Raw genomic sequence first — 19,714 nt, 5'->3', positions numbered from 1 at the left:
ACTAGTGTTGGTTAATGCCATGTCTGGATGGTGAGGCTTCAGCTCAGTATTGTAACCTAAGCCTAACCCATAATGAATAACACAACTCTTTTCCAGAATGATCTAACTTTACTTTTTGTTTTAAGCATTCTCTTGGTATGCGGCTCCGTCACCTTCGAGGAGGAAGAGATGTGGATCTCCTGTCTGTGTCTTTCTTTCTTCCCAAAATATGAACAAGCATATTTGTTTGTTTTCATATTTTAAAATGTGTTTTCCTTCAGATTTCTGACCACACAAATGTCTACAGACATCTTAAAAAAAAAAGTTACTTCCACCACGCTGCTATACTTGGTTTATCCATCTGGCTATAACTACTGATTGAGAAAAAAATGATCAGGTCAGAAGTAGGAAAACACTGGTGAATCAACATGACATTCTGAGCATGAAATGTCGGTTGATTTTACTTCTAACCTAATTTTTCCTTTTACCTTTTGAATGCACTGAATGCACCACGACTCGCCTTGGAGACGCATGGGGACCTCGTCTCAACCCGACGGATCCGTTTAGCCTTTTACGGAAACCTGTTAACCCGATATATGAATAAACATTTACAAAAATGTTGCATCTTCTTGTCTTTTTAATCTACTCAAACAAACGCCTTTGTAGCCCTGTGTGCTGTAGTTTCGACACTTTTACACTAACGGACGCCTGAGCATGTGAGAATCGAAGGTTGTGGACAAAAATTCAAAACTCGGAATATAACATTCCTGTCTGCCACCTGGAAACTTTCTTGCCTGATTGCCGACTTCTTCTGAACTGATGTCTTTGGCCATCTCTCAAAACTTGATGAAAATGACTTTGGAAAACACCAAGAACCTCCTGCAACATTTTACGTATATGTTTCCCTTGTCTAAATAGAGGCTGAACCAGAGGTGGACCATCTCTTTGTGTCGGACATCACAGCCGACAGTTTCCAATTGTCTTGGGCAGCTGACGAAGACCTTTTTGACAGATTTGTGATTAAAATCAGAGACAGTAAAAGGTTAGCCCACCCTAAGGAGTACAACGCCCGCGGAGACGAGCGAACCAAGGTTTTAACTGGACTCATGGGTGGCACCGAGTATGAAATCGAGCTTTACGGTGTCACACTGGAACAACGCTCCCAACCTATAACTGGCGTTGCTCAGACAGGTACAGGAAAAACACAGCAGAGTGTCTAGTTTTATACTCACAACTTAACTTTCTCCTTGGTGAGGTTGCTGTCAGGGAACTGAACCCACAATCCCACTAATCAACTTTATTTCTTTGGTTTAGGCTTAACTCCAAGTCTGATTCTTATGGAAAATGCTCTTTTGGGAAACTCAATTTCTGGAATTTAATTTGAATTCTTTGAGCTCATAGTTTTTTATTTTCTTTCCTGCAGCGTTATTGGCCATATTTTCTACACTTTAATTCACATTTTTTCCTGCTTTCCTGTCTGCGCATATCCATTTGCCCTTCGCCAGGCCTGAGCACCCCAAGGGGACTTCACTTCTCTGAAGTGACTGACTCCTCGGCCGTAGTTCACTGGTCCATGCCTCGCTCTCCAGTGGATACCTACCGGATCACCTATCTGCCCTTGGAAGGAGGTAAGAGGTCAATCACATTGGTTGGGTTTTGTTTTGCTCTAGTTAAAGGTTCAGAGTGTAAAGGGAATTGATGTTTGTTTCAACAGTACCACAGAATGGACAAACATTACGGCCTTACGTATTTTATATATAGTGGGTGTCCTGGTGAAATGCAACTGTTGGAAGATGAAGAAGAAGTATTATAGAATAATTAGTTTGGTTTTGATGGTGGATGATGCCGTCTTTAGTAACTAGCTTCTTGTCCTTGGGAGAGTTGCTAGAATCTCACCACTAGATGACACCAAAATACCCCAATATTACACACTGTTCCTTTAACTGCTGGTTTAGATACAATGTGTTGTTCTCTGTCTTGCACAGGAAGCCCATTGATGGTGACTACAGATGGCAGCGTGTTCGAGGCGCTGCTTCCCAACATGATCCCCGGCAGAATGTACCAAGTGACTGTGAGCTCTGTGAAGGGTCTGGAGGAGAGCGACCCCAGCACAGACACTGTCATCACAGGTTGGCTTTTCTCCTCTTTGTTTTATACACTGTAAAAGTTAAAAAGTTAAAATGCCAGAGGGAGCTGTCTTGCCTGGATTTTTTTAGTTTTGAGGCCTACAATAACTCTTTAAGTTTGAAGGTAAACTACTTTCATTCGAGCGAAATTAATTTGTTGAGGCCTAATTAAACTTCAAGTTTTGAGTTCTGCATACTAACAATTTAAAAAAGTTAAAATCACCGACTTTCTTCCAAGTTTTTCAGATCGTTTTAACACTGTCTAATGTTTGAACTCAAAATTTGCAGTTTTGATACATAAGATACATTTATATTAGTTATAATCTCAACAAAAGGTAATGAGTTGCCTCAAGTTGGTCTCAAAACTCAAAAATCGAATAAAAATAATTGCAATTTTAATTTTCCTAACTTTTAAATCTTTACAGTGAACATTCCCACTTGTAACTTCTGTGTAAGTCTTCCTGACCTGTAACGACGTAGAAGTCAATCCTTGGAAAGTTGAATTGTAGCCATTTCTCCTGAGACTGCGTTTCTGATTGTTCCCTCCAGGTCTGGACAAACCTCAGGGCCTGACTGCTGTTAATGTCACCGACACCTCCGCCCTGCTGCTTTGGCAACCGTCTGTTGCCACGGTCGATGGCTACGTCATCAAATACAGAGCTTCAGATTCAGGTGTGTTTCTGTTTAGCAGTAATGTAATTTATCTGCAGTGGCATTCTATAATTTAGACAAGTAGCAATAGCATTATTATTATTATTATTTGATTTTTTTACAGTGATCTTTCAGTTGGTCGCCATTTGTTCCACACATTTGGTATGAATGACTTTTATTGTAGGCCTATGGTTTAAATGTAATTGACGTGCGGGTGCTCTGCCTCTCACAGTGTCCCCCGTAGTGGAGCATGTTTCTGGGAACACCGTAGAGTTTGAGATGGGCTCCCTGGTTCCTGGAACCCTCTACACAGTCGGAGTTCACGCCATGAAAGAAGCTCAGAAGAGTGAATCGGCTGTTACTGACTTCATCACAGGTATAGGCTGTCAAAGGGTGGCACCTGAAGCACCTTTGTACCTTTTAATGAATAAAGATTATAATTCTGGCTTCATCCAACATCTAGATTTTATGTTTTTAAACAGATGAAAATTTTTATTTAGATATTGCTAAATTTTGCATAGCATTTCTTATAAAAATGTCATGCAAAAATAAAAAAAATTAATGCAAGAAATCAACTGACACTCTTTCATAATGGTATCTATAGGTTAAAATGTAACCCTATTCATGTTGAATCTACAGCGTGACTTTGTGTATTTTTCAGATGTGGACCCTCCTCGCGATCTGACAGCGATCAACATTAAAACGGACAGTGCGACTCTCACGTGGAAACCTCCGCAGGTCGCTGTCACTGGATACACACTCACCTTCACCTCTGCTGATGGTGTAATCAGGGTATGTACTGTATGTCCCCACATCCGCCCAAAAACATGCAAAACTTGTACTTTCACTTGTTTAAGGGGGGGGGGGGGAGGGGGGCACTGCAGGTGAGGACTATGGATGTTGATGATACTAGTATGAAAGAATCCATGTTATGGAAGAAAAATGGCCAAAAATCTGAAAATTGACCCAGACTGTGGAAACTCTCGGTTGCTGCCAGCTTTCCAAATCGTGCCATGAGGTTTTTGATTGATTCAATAACTTCTATGCAGCTATTGTTCTCGGTTTATACCAACGTGGAACGATCATCAAATACCGTCAGAGATCTGCTGTCGAAGAATAACAAAATCTGTTTTGCATGTTTTCTTTGTTATTGCTTGTCCTCTGGGTTTGATCTTCTGTCTCCATAGCTCAGTGGGTTTTTCTTCAGTCTCTTCTATTCGTTATACTGTATACACCAGTGACTGTGGGTGTGTGTGTGTGTGTGTGTGTGTGTGTGTGTGTGTGTGTGTGTGTGTGGATTCAGGAAGTGGTGCTCAGCCCGACAGCGTCTTCCTATAGCATGCCAGGGCTAACTGGCTCCACAGAGTACAACGTGAGACTGCAGGCCATCGCTGGAGACCAGAAGAGTCGTCACATACAGACCGTCTTCACCACCAGTAAGGAACAAAACACATCTATCTATCTATCTATCTATCTATCTATCTATCCATCTATCCATCTATCCATCTATCCATCTATCCATCTATCCATCTATCCATCTATCCATCTATCCATCTATCCATCTATCCATCTATCCATCTATCCATCTATCCATCTATCCATCTATCCATCTATCCATCTATCCATCTATCCATCTATCCATCTATCCATCCATCCATCCATCCATCCTAATCATCAGTCACTGACTCTGTTTTGTGCATACAAACATTACATTAATGAGACTCTTTTCGCAGTGAAAAATCTGCTGATGTTGATGTGTTATGCAACAGTCCAGGTGCACATTGGACATATCACTTCTTTTTAAAATTCCTTGAACTTAATTTGATACCTTTGCTTATTTCTTCACTCTGTCTGAGCTGCTCCCAATGGAAATGTTATTTTCCTTTTCCTTTAATTCCCTCTTTCCAATGTCTTTTTACTTTCGCACGATACCTTATACTGTGTTGTGCATTCTTATTTTATTTTATACAATATAACAGAGACGGAGATAAAACAAATGTGTCGTCTTGGGGGTCACTAAATTGATGTATTTTTCAACGTGCTTGTAGTTGGAAAGTTGTACGGGCGCCCTAAAGACTGCGCTCAGATTCTACTGAACGGAGAGAGCACGTCTGGCCTGTACACCATCCACATAGGAGGAGACGACCATCAGCCCATCCAGGTTTACTGTGACATGACCACAGATGGCGGAGGATGGATGGTGAGTTTAAAACATTGCATCCTACAGTATATTTATTTAAAAACCTCCTGGGTATCTTACATGTACTTTTAACTATAGATCAATCTCACCCACTGCACTAGGTCAAAAGACTATTTGGTTCTTTAAAAAAAAGCTTTATGTTAGAACTGAGATTGGGAAATTGACCTTTTTAATAGTACTCAATAACCTCTTAAATTGGGACAACTTAATCCTTTTAACCAATTAAAATCTTTTTTTTTTCCGACATAGAGCACTGAATGACAGCTGTTGTTTTTTTTATGTAATCAGGGTCTATGTGTAAAAGAAAGCCTGTTGTCAATTTGTATTAAATAAATAGTATTTAAAAAAACAAAACATAATTCACATTGAACAGGTTGTGATGGTACCACTTATGCAACCCCTGTTTCTGTAATGCTAGACACCCAGGGGGTGAACCTGGGCCGTCTTTGTTTTGATTATTGTGAAGTTGTTCAAACTCATGGAAGTCATTCGTCTTCAGGTTTTCCTCAGACGCCAGAATGGAAAGCTGGAATTCTACAGGAACTGGAAGAACTACACCGCTGGCTTCGGTAACATGAATGATGAGTTCTGGCTCGGTAAGTTATAATCAATCTGTCTCTCTCTCTTTCTCTCTCTCTCTCTCTCTCTCTCTCTCTCTCTTTCTCTCTCTCTCTCTCTCTTTTAAGTCACAATCAGTCTTTTACCACTTTCTCTCTCTTTACTCAATGCCTTCCCAACACACACATAGCCAACTCAACTTTTTCTTTTCTTTTACAAAATATTTACAGGTCTTTCCAACCTCCATAAAATCACTAATTCTAGCCCTTACGAGCTGCGAGTGGATTTGAGGGACGGAGAGGAATCTTCCTACGCTCAGTACGACAAGCTGACCATCGCAGAGCCACGAACGCGCTATAAGATGTACATCGGAACGTATAGTGGAACAGCAGGTGTGTATCACTTTAAGGGATCGGGTCAACATGTTGCCTTGTTTGATGAGAAAAGACAATATCACTCTTGGTAACAAAAATAAGCATAAACAAAACGTTGAACTATGCCTTTAAGAAAAGACTTGTTTCTCTAGGGGAGGTCGGGTAATGTGGTTATTATTTTCGCAATCCAGTATTTGAAGGCACACAGGGAGTGAGTGGTGTTTTCACAGAGGAGAATCTGAATTTTTTTATACAATACCCTGCAATTTCATTTTGGCAAAAAGGCCATTCAAAACCATGTGGTTAATTACAGGGGAGCATTGCTACATTGCTATTGCTCATGTCCCAATGGAGTTTATGACAGCTTCACTGTACGTGGTGCTCCGAGGGGGAAAATTGGACTGCTTCAGAAATATTTAAAAGTTCCTCGTAGCACGTTTAATCTAATAGGACCGTCTTTAATTGAATAATCTCACACGTTCACATTCTTGAACCAATGAAATGTGTCCATATCTTTCCCAGGTGACTCCATGACGTACCACCAGGGTCGGCCCTTCTCCACCTACGACAATGATAATGACATCGCGGTGACAAACTGCGCCTTGTCCTACAAAGGAGCCTTCTGGTATAAAAACTGTCACCGTGTCAACCTCATGGGGAAATACGGTGACAACAGTCACAGTAAGGTAAGAACTGTTCACTTGAAAAAAAAATATATAATTTTAATGGGAAACGGTTCACAGACCTTTCAGGTAACTTCACATTTTTCCATCATTCATGTGTATTGTTTTATTTGCTTATTCTAAGTCGTTTATTATGTCCATTTTCCTCCATATGCTCATACTACTGTATCTTTACATCAAGAAGATTGTTCATGAATTATTAGTCTTTGGATCAGGGGTGCTATTTTAGTTAACTGGTATTTTAAACAAATATCTGTTTTTCAGAGAAATTACAGAGATATAGTACAACTGACATTATATTTAGTTTGAAAAAATCGAAATTTAAATTATTTTGATATATAGGCCTATATATTTTTAACTTAAGATTAGCAGATAAAAAAAGTGGTGTAGTGGTTAGAGTGCCCCCCCAATAGAGGCTCAGTCCTCAGAAGCAGCAGACCACGGGTTAGAATTCAGCCCGTGGTCGTTCTCTGCATGTCATTCCCCTCTCTACTATATACCTCATTTCATCTCTGTCTCTCCAAACTGTCTAATAAAAGCATAAAATGCCAAAAAAATATCTTTAAAAAAAAGTCTATGAAGTTGATGTTTATTAAGGTGACCCTGTCCATTAAATGGTGGATGTATAGTGTTGAGAGAGGTGACAATGATGTGTTTTGTATCTCAGTATCGGAGCCTCTTTCCCACGATTTCTATTTTTCTGTCTTTTCACAGGGTATCAACTGGTTCCACTGGAAGGGCCACGAACACTCGATTGAATTTGCAGAGATGAAGATTAGGCCTGTCAGCTTCAGGAACTTTGAGAGCAGAAAAAAACGATCGTAGACCTATGAATCCCTCCCTTGTCTACCACCGCACGCACACACACACACACACACACACACACACACACACACACACACACACACAGACAATCACACAACAGTTCTGACAGTTCTGGTTGTGAACAACGAACACGGTAACATAGCACCAAAGAATCAAACAGTCATCCCAATTTGGCACTGATGTAAGTCTGAGTATACTTTCACGTTCCAAGAGAAATTACTAGCGGTGGGTTTGATGAGCGTGAATGGACGAACAGTAAAGTGTCATTAGGACTAAAAGTATTTTATCAAATTAGAATTAAAGGTGCAGTGTGTAAAGGGAATCTGTGTTTTCAGAACAGACTTGGTAGAAAGCTGTTTGAGAATGTTTCAATGAGTGTATAGTCGCTTGAAAATAAAAGTTTATGTTTATTTTATTATCTAAGAATGAGCCTTTTATACCTACATAGGAGCGGGGCACGTCGCCATGTTACACCGCCATATTTACAGAGTAGCACAGAATGGACAAACTTAAGGGCCTTACGCGTTTTTATTTATAGTGGGGTGTCTGCTGGAAATGCACCTGTTGAAAGACAAAGAAGAAGTACTTTAGAATAAATAACTAAATACATCTAGACCTCATCACTTGAAAGACTTGAGGCAGTCGTAGATGTTGCCATCTTTAGTAACTAGCTTCTTGCCCTTATAGGCCACTGTAGCTTCTGTAAATTATTCGAATGGGAGGGGTAAACATGGTGCGTTGCAGTTTAGAATCTCACCACCAGATGGCGCCAAAATACACTTTATTACACACTGTACCTTTTAAGAGTAACATTTTTGAAAATGGATCCACTGAATCAGCAACATGTCAACGGCACATAGTCAGATGGCTTCAGGCCGCTCACATCCACTAAAGTAATGCAAAAAGAATTCAATGTTGAATAGGAATTCCTCCTCTGTTATTTACCAGGATAAATTATACAGAAATGACACATCTTATTGAATATAGTGAGCTGTATGAAATGTCATATTATGTTTATTGTACAAGCAAGAGACTGATCGCATCTGGAGGCCACTAAATACCATTAAACTCACATTTAAAATTGTGTTTTACTTTATTTTAATAGAAAAAAATCTGATGCTCTGCAACCTTCAATACAAATAAAAAGTATTAGTTTGATAAAAGTGTGTGTGATATTTTTTCTTTTAGAAGACATTGAATGGCAGATGGCAGTGTTTACTCTCTGTGCAATACTGGCTCTTGTGTGATGTACTGAATGTGGAGTAGATTTAACAGAGCAACTGAAAATAAACATCATAAATGTTAATTGTTCAGGGGAGCTGCACATCTTGAAAAGTATTTAAAAGCCTTTTAAATACTTTGTTCCCTAAAGATATGTCAATATTTAACTACAAATGTCTTAAATATTTGTCTGCTGCAGTTTCAACACCATCAGACCTCTAACAAACATGTCTCAATCTTTAGATTGTACATTTGTTTAAGCTTTATTAAATAGTATAATACTATTATAAAAGTAGTGTAGTGTAGAAGTGTGAGAAGTATTCAGGAGGAGTCAGCCATTCTGGAGAATGCTTGGTCTGTAAATCACTTTTTTTCTATCAGTGAATATCTCCTCAAGATCCACTACCCTTCCTACAGTGTGTTTGCTGAACAAATTAATCAGGTGTGAATACACAGCCTAAGCTCTGTAAAAGGCTATGTTGCTAGACACGATTCACTGATTTATTGACAACAAGCCTTATCCAGAATCGCTGACTCCACCTTTTGGCCTCTTTATATTGACTCCATTTCCACCATTTCTGCAGCAGGATCTGTTCCCCGTTCCAAAGTGTAGGTTAAAATCAACGTTATCTGTCTGTTGCAACTGGGGCTCTTTTTGTGCAAACCCCACAAGGTTCACACAATCAATATATTTTCTACAATTGTCATCAAATCCATCGTTTAGATAAACTGTTCCGGATCTGAAGAGAAACAGTTGAACTCATCACCTGTAACAAGGTCAGACTTTTCTGTGATTATAATAAGTTGGCAAATCTTAAACGGGGAGACATTTTGACTACGTGTCCTAACTTTGTTGCATTTGGCTTGCGAATCGTATTAGGTAATTTAAGTCTTTCAACATCAGGCAGGTGACCCAGGGATCACCCCCCCACCCTTTTTGTTCCCGGTGTCCCCAAACGGCACACTGTGGTCCAATTTGTTGTTTGTTGTGAAACCTACTCTTTAATTGGGAGGGGGGGGGGGTACATGTTAGCCCCTTGTACCCAATACTCCTAGAGTCAGCCATTCAACCGAATATTTGGTCTCATCGCGACCACAACATTAGTTTCTGATCATCAGCTCCCAGGACAACCGTAATGTTTTCAGAGAAGCTTGACACGCCTCAGCTGTCGAAGGTTTACGATGTCTGAAAGTGATGTTTGAATACAGCAATCAAGAATGCAAAATGGAATGATGTGACGCTAGACGTCGGCTGGCACAGACCTGGGAGTTTTACACTTAGAAATAACTTTTGACCTGGAATTCAACCAATGCAAAATCGCTTAAGATCTAATTTCCTCCAGAGACGTTTCTAAATAGGAACCTTGAGGTCGTGAATCAAGACTTCTTGTAATACAGCTCTGAAGAGTGTACTACTGATACTCCAGTGAGATCCTTCCAAGGATCTTACCCCCCTCAGTATTGAGGAAGAGATTATACAATTATCTGGCACTTGTGTGTTTGTCGAAATCAGGACCACATTTCCCATGACCCTGCCTGGGTACTTCCTGTTGTCAGGACGACAGATAACAGCCCTGCATGGTTAAGAGATTATATAAGTTCTGAGGGGTTGACATGTTGTTGCTGGCAAAGACCATTTTATCTGTGCTTTAGTCCTGGAGAATTTCTGGAAAGGTAACGACAGATATTAGCACAATTTGAGGTATGAGTGTTTTATTCACTTATGCTAGTAGCATGGCTCTAGGGATGGATGGCAGTTAGCAGAAGATTAGCTTAGCTTAGCATAAAGAATGAAAATAGGGCTGTTCCTATCAGTCCCATCTAGTCCCAAGGGTAAAAAGCTTACGTGGCTGTAAGTAGACCATCTTGTTAACCTATAGGTATTAAGGTATTTCGGGGGTGCTTCTTGAGCCAGTGTCAGGGGGCAACAAGTTTGTAAATACTGCTACGTATACTGAGAAAAACAAAGAGAGTTTGTGAAGCTGATAGGCTTAATCAACTTTGTGTCAACTTGTTTGGCAATGGCTTGCAAGTCACCAACATATGAAAAAGTTACGCACTTCTCTTTTATTCCCTCCGTGCTGGTGTTAGCATTTAGCTCAAAACAGCACTTTACACCACGGTAACCTACTGTACACTTCTTCCTATAGCCTGGGGCTATGTTATACATTCCAGGTAAGGCTACTGTAGGTCAACAAGGGCCTGCCTCCAATACAAGTGAACCAAAATTAGCCAACAGTTCTCAGAAGTGTCATGGCGTTGCTACACATGGTGATGCTTTGAGTATTTGTACTGTTATATCATTGTTTGCTCAAAGAGCAAGTTAAGGGAAGGGAACACAGCCAACTCTCTCGCTCTCTCTCTCTCTTTACTGCTCATGCAACAGGCTGAAGGCAAGTCTGCCTCTACACAGTTTCTATTCATTTAAATGACATTAACATTTGTCATTTTTATAGCCTTATTATAATTACTATAACTGTATGATTGGGTGACGTTTTCCCAACTGAAAAATTGGGTTTTGTGGACTGGGTGTAAAATACATTCTGAAAGCCATTCACGCAGACTGGACAGAGCTTTTACTTCATGAGGTCAAATAATGCACTTTCCGTATGTGCCCGTTGAGCAAAGGTTACCCTGTTGCCTAAGAAAAAACCTGTTTGCGTTAGTCACGCCATGCTGCAGCCCCGTTGAAACATGCTGGAACGCCATTAATCATGTTTTTCAAGGAAACTTTTTCCCAAGAGCCTGTGCTATATTTGAATTGGCTGTGCTTCTCTGTGCAGAAGTCCCTGGAACTGTGTGAACGTGTATCTAAATCATCCGCCACGACCCTGACAAGCACGCTCCACTATAGTGGCCAACTTTCCACTCCGCCATTAGACATATGTAATTGAAAAATAGATAATGTCTGATTATTGTATATGCTTAGGGGAATTGTTAATGTATGTGGTGCAAATTGAAGTTGACCGTGGCAGGAAGAGCATGCTTTTATTTTGTATTTTAGATGTAATTCGAATTTTGGGTTTGACTGTTTTTCTGAATTTCCTTAGGGATCAATAAACTATCTATCTATCTATCTATCTATCTATCTATCTATCTATCTATCTATCTATCTATCTATCTATCTATCTATCTATCTATCTATCTATCTATCTATCTATCTATCTATCTATCTATCTATCTATCTATCTATCTATCTATCTATCTATCTATCTATCTATCTATCTATCTATCTATCTATCTATCTATCTATCTATCTAGTATCCTTAAACCCAGGTTGGGGACAGAAAAATAGGGGAGAAGTGTAGATTTTTTGTGTGCTTGTTAAAAAGTGTTTCAAACATGTACACAAGACGTTTGACTCCAAGTTATCTGTATATCAAACAGACAGCGCATACCTTGCCTAGGGCGACTACTCAGAGCAAACTTTTAACAGCAAACAATGCACTCACTATTCACACAATACCAGACGTTATTGGTTATTGATTAATGCTGTACATACTATAATGTGCTTCATTAAAGCAGTATATAACCGCAGCACTGTATAGCCTGGTCTATTACAGTGAGATTTACTGTTGTGGGATTAATTGATTGATTTAATATGATTACTGTTACCACCGGATTATCCTGTTAGGCCTATCAGTCAATTCAAATTGCATGGTCAAAAGCGTATCATCACATTCATTATGTCATGGCTATATATATGTGCTTACTGTATATACACACACACTTTACTACAGTTAATTTTGATAGTTTTTTCATGTTATGACACTGTTACACACCTTTAGACCTGTTAATGTAGCACAAACTGAGGTACACACATTCCCGATCTCTAGAATATTACATTCATAAACCCAGCATAAGAATGTTTTTGCAATTTTATTTGATTTATATACGTAAACATCAGATTATTTTACTTGGCGCAAAAATATGGATTTTGTATTGATGTAATATTGCTTTAGGCGCAATTCTCACTTTAAGAGTTCCTGTAATTAAAACCCTCCAATTTCTTAGAAAGAAAAGAACCTTACACACCTGAGGGCTGTACTACGAAACCCGATGAACGGGTTCGCGAGATACGTTGAGTCAGAGTACTCAATGTTACTAAGAAGGCTCTCCTTTAATGGTGGAGTCAGCTATTCTGGAAAACGCTTTTTGTCAATATCACTATTTGTCAATATCAGTGAATATCTCCTCATGATCACTATACCTGCCTGTACTGTGTCTGCGCTAAAAGACACTCTGGTGTTAATACACAGCCTAGGCTCTGTAAACTGGTAAACAAAGGGGACCCACTGTAGTTTTTGCCACATGCATGCAGTTATTGATGCAGAAAATGTAAAATTTTTGTGTGCAGCGCTATTTGCAAAGTTGTTCTTGCTCTAACTGAACTAGGCCTACTGAACATGTCTGTAATATGTATTGGCCATTTACTCACCCTACATAACCTTTCTATAAAAACACTGGTTGCAACATTAGTTTAGTGTGTCGTTTACTTGAATATGAAATTGGGTTGGCTACAATCCTTCAGATTCTCCGTAAAGGCGAGGTACATCACACCCATATATCACAGGAGCCTGAAGGGAACCTGGGTGGCATGGGTTAGTTAAGGTAAAGCTTCCTGGACTCATTCCTGGCCCGTTGACAAGTGTCACATAAGGACATTATGCAGGTTCACGGTTTAAAGCTGCTGCACAGGAGACTTATATTTGTCTCGTTTAGTTAGATTAGATTATATTAGTTTTGATTAATGAAAACATTTCACATCACACAATTAAATATTTAAGATATTTCTGTCTGAACTAAAGTGGTGGAGCGACCAACATTGCTATCTGTGGAGCTAGGCTGATAGCATGGCGAAAAACTCAACTCTAGTCTCTGAAGACCATGCAACGATTTAGGGGGAATAAATTTATTTTGACATCTAAAAGCCTATTGCTAATATTGCTATTGATTAATGGTCCGACCGTACGACATATAGTAACCGCACCTCAATAATCCAAAGTGGTCAGTTAAAAAAAATCATGCAACATCTACCTAGGATAGCATTTTCCCGATTTAACTAACACACAGCTCTTCATGACGCATGATACTGTAGTGTCACATACATAAAGCAAAGGATTGCGATGGAAAATGATGCCATTCAAATCGTTAATCATTGTGATCACCTCCTGACATCTGTGGACTTAAACAATGGGCGGATCAGTGCAACTTGTCATGGAAATTTAAGCGTCGAAACCGCGATAGGTTGTATACCCTAGGCTGTGTAAGCGTATATACTGTATACCAACATGCAGCTGGGATTTATAACCTATCAAGATGGTGAGTGATCTCCTCTAATGGATCCAGATTTCATAGATTAACAACAGAGCTCATTCAGTTAATCACTGTGCGGATCGGATCAAATTTATAGATTTGAAGGTATTGTCCATTTTTGAAAAGCAAAGCAATTACATGAAAGCCCCAACTAGGCCAGATGTCTGACCTCTTAATAAACTCCATTAAAGCAGAGCTGACAGAAACATTAACATTTAATTATCTGGCTGTAGCTTGGTGGCTTTTAAAAAAAAATTATGGCTTTTCATTTAATTTCAAAATGTTATTGACACAAAAAGAACTATTACGAAGACAAGTACATACACACAAGAGCTCACATGTTAACCCGCATGAAAAAAACACTGTATACATGCAATACATCAAAATTAGTACAAATTAGTACAATTGTCGTAGGCTACACTATAAGGAAAGTAAGTGAATAAACCTATTTCATAATGTATGAGTAAATTGGGGCTAGCTTTTGTTCTGTGTACATCTTGCTCCACATCCTTTTCAGCCCCAAATGAAGTGATCTTGTAATCCTCGCATTGCAGGCAGCAGCGCTTGTTCATTCATCCTTCGCTTTGCATTGAGAGCATTACGGCAAAAGTACATTTCATTAGATCGCTGTCTGCAGATATGCGTCAAGTTGGACCGAAGCCTAAGAGGATTGCTGCTGTGTTCAGATCATGCATGTTTAACCCATGGACCTATAAGGTTTAACCTCAGATATGACTGACTGGCTTCATCGCAGTCCCACATACTAAAGAGATCACAACCACAATTTCTTTTTTACCTCATCAAGTTACCATCTGGACTTGCATGAGGGAACTTTGGGTCCAAAGCTCCTTACAGCAAATGCTAACAAATTCCATCAACGTAGGCTATACATTTGAGAATGTATAGTACAAATCATACATGTTCATTCAATTGAAATGGTACAAGGTAATCCTGATTAGTATTTCCGATAAGTGCTTTTCTATGTTGCATTTTCAAAAAGACACGTTTGCTTGGATGGCGTAAGTTTTGCATTCTACATTACTATTACTTCCTAAAAGCAACAGACATTCTGGGAAACTTGTCGCCAAGACTTATATGAGAAGATCAGTTTCACCCTTGTGTTTGTGCTAGAAGCTTCTTAGCTTAGCTTAGCATAAAGACTGGACACATTGGTTAACAGATAGCCAAGCTTTGGGAGAAGTTCATGCATGATTAACCTCACTTATGTCTCAATCAGCTTTATGGCAGTCGTATGTGTTAAATAGATCACAATCCCAATTTGTTTGACCTCATCAAGTTGCCATCTGGACATGGGAGAATGTTTGGTCCAAAGCTCCTTTGGTATTAAATGCTAACTAATGCCACCAACATAGGCTATACATTGGGGAATGTATAGTACACATCATGCATGTCCATTCAATTGCAGTAGTACAAATTAATCCAGATTAGAATGCATGGTTTTAACTGAAACTACTTTTCTATATTGCATTATCAAAATAGACACACTTTTATGGTCTCCAATTGTTCTAAAAAATATCTCTAGTTTTGCATTCTATGGACATTACTTTTACTTCCTAAAAGCAACAGTTAGACTAGAAAACTTTAATGTCACAAGACAATGATCGGTATCACCCTTGTGTGTGCGATTAATGTGAAGCCAATGCCAGCTTAGCTTAGCATAAAGACTGGACAAATTGTTTTTCGGGAGAAGTTCATGCATGTTTAACCTCACACATATAACTGACTGGCTCAAGCTGCTTCATCACAGTCCTGCATACTTAAGATGTCACAACCCCAATTTATTTTACCACATAAAGTTGCCATCTGGACTTGGGGTAATTTTTGGTTAAAAGCTCCTTATTGAAAATGCATCAATGTATGCAGGCTATATTCTGGAATCTATGGTACAAATGCATGTCCCTTCAATTGCAATGGTACAAGGTAATCCTGATTAGAATGCATGTTTACTAACGGGAACTCATTTTCTATATTGCATTTGGAAAAAGACATTTATGCTAAGATGACGTCAAATTTTCCTGGAAAAATGTATCTAGTTTTGCATTAACTTTTACCTCCTAATAGCAACAGTTAAACACTGTAGGAAATGTGCGTTCTACAGACATACAGTAGATGAGAAGATCGATATCACCGTGTGTGTGCGGTTAATATGACGCCAATACCAGCAGCCATTTAGCTTAGCATAAGACTGGAAGCAGTGGGAACGAGTTAGCCATGCTTCATCTGAAGGTTAAACAAATTATCCATCTACCAGAACCTGTAAAGCTGAATTTGTCACACCTTACATCAGGGGTGTCAAACTCATTTTCACAAAGGGCCGAATTACGACATGATAATCACACGAAGGGCCAGACATGTCACTTACTGACATGCCTTCTTTTTAATCCAAAACTCAAACAACATATCTAGGTATATAACCTGTGTACATACGAGGCATAGGCTAGATTTTGTTTACATATTTTGGGGGACAAATTATATGTGGGGGGTATGGGGGTGCTCCCCCAGAAATTTGTGAGCGTCAAACACATTTTTCTGTTTTGGTTTTCTGTGCCTTTTATGCGTCAATTTATTGTGGAAATGTCTTTATTTTTGTAAAGGAAAAGACAACATTCAGGTTCCTGGTGAAACAATTATAAAGGACTATAATGCAGTAAGGCTCTCAGGCATCCTGGATTGAGCCACAATATGTTTTCTCTTGGATTTTTCAAAACTTTCTGCACATTCAAAGCATATCACGTTCTTTTATTTTATTTTTTATAGGAATCATGACCTAGCACCAGTGTTAACTATTTATGACACTTTACATTGGTAATGAAATGCAAAGCCACCATTGGAAACAAAAGGTGTGGGCTATCAGCGGGTATCTAACGTTAGTTAGTGAGCTATATTGTAACTTCAGGCAAAAGTTAGAAACCAGATAATGTTAGCATTCATCCTTAGACAGTTGACACAATCAATCATCTTATTAGCATGCTATTTAGCCCCATAGATTGACATCTTTTCTTCAATGCAAGTTCATCAATTCATGGCTTAAAATCCTGAGCTGTGGAACTTTCAGCAGACATTCCTAGTGGTAAGCTATGTGAGTGTCCTAACGGTTGGGAGCGTGTGCGACGTGCCAACATGGCACAGGCTCCACATGAGAAAAAAAAAAAAAATAAATCATGATAATTATTTTTTTTTTTTCGCGGGCCAAATTTAATGGAATTGCCGAATTGGTTCGCGGGCCAGATTAAATATTGAAACGGGCCAGATTTGGCCCGCGGGCCAGAGTTTGACACCCCTGCCTTACATCATGTTAATTTAATTTGTGCTAAAACTATTATGTAAAACTGCCATTCCGTGTCGTTAGTCCACAATTCAGCAAATAAAGTGTTCAGCAAGTAGGCCTACTACCCGCCTAGGGCCACTGTAACATGCCCATCATTTTATCTAATTCTCTGCAAGCAGCACACGAATAAGATTTGTTCCCAAAATGTTCTCCTACCCTTGTCAGAAAGGATGATCCCTTATCTGTGTTTGTGTGTATGTAAGTTAATTCCAGCTCTTGTTGGGTTTTCTGTGTGTGAATACTAGACCTGTGCAACAACAATAGGCACGCAATTGTCTTGTTTATATGTTGATGGAAAAACATTTAATATCAACTTTTATAATCCCTTTATAATACTTTCACCTGCTCATTCGCTCTCATTTTGATGGCTAGTGTTAGCGCTGCAGCTTTGCCTGTGACATAACATCGCGGCTCAGAACGGGAGCACACACACACAGGGGCTCTGTGACGGGGATTACAGCTCATTCTTCAGAGCGCTGGGTTTATTTTAGGGTCCGACTGGATAAAACGGGATTAGCATCACAATGAATCCCCTGGGCATTCTAACCCAGAGGTCAGCTCCGCGCTGACCTTTGACATTGGAAATGTTTGTAAATCCCCATCTGTGTTGTGATAGCTAAACATAGATTTGGTCAGCTGTCATTCCAGTGAGGTGTCCATTTTTGATAAGTGCCGTGCTTTTTTTTTAAAGAGGGTTTGTACAGGGGTTGACAGGTTGCACTGCATTGTTAGCTACTGGACTTTAGTTAATGATTTTTTAAGGTAGTTTTTTATTTGCATTATGCTGAGCGGTGATACACTTTGCCTATGGGTCTCTATTGCAGTCTGCAACCACTAATCTCAATAGAGCTGATGGCATGGATATCTAAATCACATATGTAAAAAATGTCCTTATTATCATGATAATAATGAAAACAAACTAGCCTACATACATTTTTGTTGTAATTACTACTTATTACCTACTATATAGGTTTATTTTTTGTAACTACTAGTTTTGCATTACATATATTTTTGTTTTGTTTTGTAACTAGTACATAGTTATGCATTACATACTACATCAAAAAACATATTTAGTAGTTACTAAAACATCTTTTTAAACCTATGTAGTAGTTACTAAAAAAAATAAACCTTCCAGGTTCCAAGGCCGTCCCAATATCAACAGTGAAACTTCCATTGCAATTGCACCAGCAAGAGCTGTGTCCTTAAAAGAGATCCCTTCACGTCGAACTCCTGTAATACAACATATTGTTGGACTCATAAGGGACGGATTTAAAGAACAATTATCAACTTTGATGGAGCAGAATTAGAGATATCATCTTATTCATGCCTCACATTTTCTATTCCTTGTTAACACCTGGCACCTGAACATTTACCCAAAGTGCAAATCGACCACTGACAATTTTGGTAAGCTATCCACTGAGCCACTAGTAGCAGAGTTGTAAATGTAGCAAAACTCCCCAGCTGTCTCTCCAACGAAAAACAGCTGGAGGCAGAGGTCGCAAAATGTTCTGCACCTAAATTAATCAAAATCTGAACTTTTATTTCCCCTTCTTCCTCCACTGTTCCTCTCTAATCACAATACGTTTGCCTTTCATCCATTAGGAAGTCTACTTGCTCCGCACGACCTGTAAGCAGACTTTGATGTGTAGAAATTGGCAGAGTTCCCCTTAAATGCCAACCCATTTTTATCCAAACAGTCGACTAAAATAGAGTTAACAATGTCATATACGAAACTAATATTTTTTTAAATAAACTATTATTCATAAAAGAGACAAATTGATTAGTGGTTCAACTGAGAGTGACTATGAAAATGATTTTTTTTTAAAGTCAATAGACAAGTGGGCCTTGAATCTGGAAAGCAGAATAAAGATCTCTTAGGGTGTATTCACACATGCCGTGTTTAGTTCGGTTGAAACGAACTCAGATGCACTTCTGCCTTCGGTGCGCATCTTTCAGGCAGGTGTGAATACAGCAATCGCACTCGGGTGCGGACCAAACAAACGCTCCGAGACCCAGCTGAAGAGGTAGTCTCGATGCGTTTCCAAACGCACTCTGCTGCAGTTCGTTTGTGGTGTGAATTTGTTCGGACTCGATCCGACCCAAATGCAGGAGGCACTGTGCCTTTTCTTTCTTTTCTTTTTTAATAAATAGCCGTCAGCTTCACATTATGGGAAAGTGTTGTTGTCACCATTATTAGGAAGATTAGTTGTGGTTTGACCGGGAGCCCAGAACAATATAAATGCTGAATGTGTTCAGCGATCAGATGAAGGAAGAGGGGAGCGTCTCTCGCACAGTGCCAACAGGTTCACGCTGCGCAAGAAGTGTGTGTTTTTATTTTGCTTCCCATGTACGGGACCGTCAATACTATCCCCGTGTCAGTTTGGAGCTGAACTGCGCCGACCCAGCTGATACACAGCTTAATCAGCTGAGTG

The 19,714-nt window shown here is 39.3% G+C and overlaps 1 protein-coding gene across 3 annotated transcripts in view; it reads left to right on the top strand.

The window, feature by feature from the left end:
• The window catches only part of LOC307265140 (tenascin-like), a 39,682-nt gene extending 31,129 nt beyond the window's left edge, over positions 1-8,553 (top strand). For all 3 annotated transcript variants that reach the window (XM_080046741.1, XM_080046742.1, XM_080046740.1), the window contains 12 exons: positions 898-1,170; positions 1,485-1,607; positions 1,965-2,108; positions 2,655-2,777; positions 2,989-3,132; positions 3,418-3,548; positions 4,060-4,192; positions 4,805-4,956; positions 5,456-5,552; positions 5,745-5,906; positions 6,411-6,574; positions 7,286-8,553. In XM_080046741.1, coding sequence (XP_079902867.1) covers positions 898-1,170; positions 1,485-1,607; positions 1,965-2,108; positions 2,655-2,777; positions 2,989-3,132; positions 3,418-3,548; positions 4,060-4,192; positions 4,805-4,956; positions 5,456-5,552; positions 5,745-5,906; positions 6,411-6,574; positions 7,286-7,396 — 1,757 coding nt within the window. In that variant the 3' untranslated portion in view covers positions 7,397-8,553. The remainder of the gene's footprint in view (positions 1-897; positions 1,171-1,484; positions 1,608-1,964; positions 2,109-2,654; positions 2,778-2,988; positions 3,133-3,417; positions 3,549-4,059; positions 4,193-4,804; positions 4,957-5,455; positions 5,553-5,744; positions 5,907-6,410; positions 6,575-7,285) is intronic.
• The last annotated feature ends 11,161 nt before the right edge of the window (positions 8,554-19,714 follow it).

Source organism: Ammodytes marinus (genome assembly GCF_949987685.1).
Source record: "Ammodytes marinus genome assembly, chromosome: 18".
Taxonomy (NCBI): domain Eukaryota; kingdom Metazoa; phylum Chordata; class Actinopteri; order Uranoscopiformes; family Ammodytidae; genus Ammodytes; species Ammodytes marinus.
This window is presented reverse-complemented; position numbering and strand designations above follow the sequence as displayed.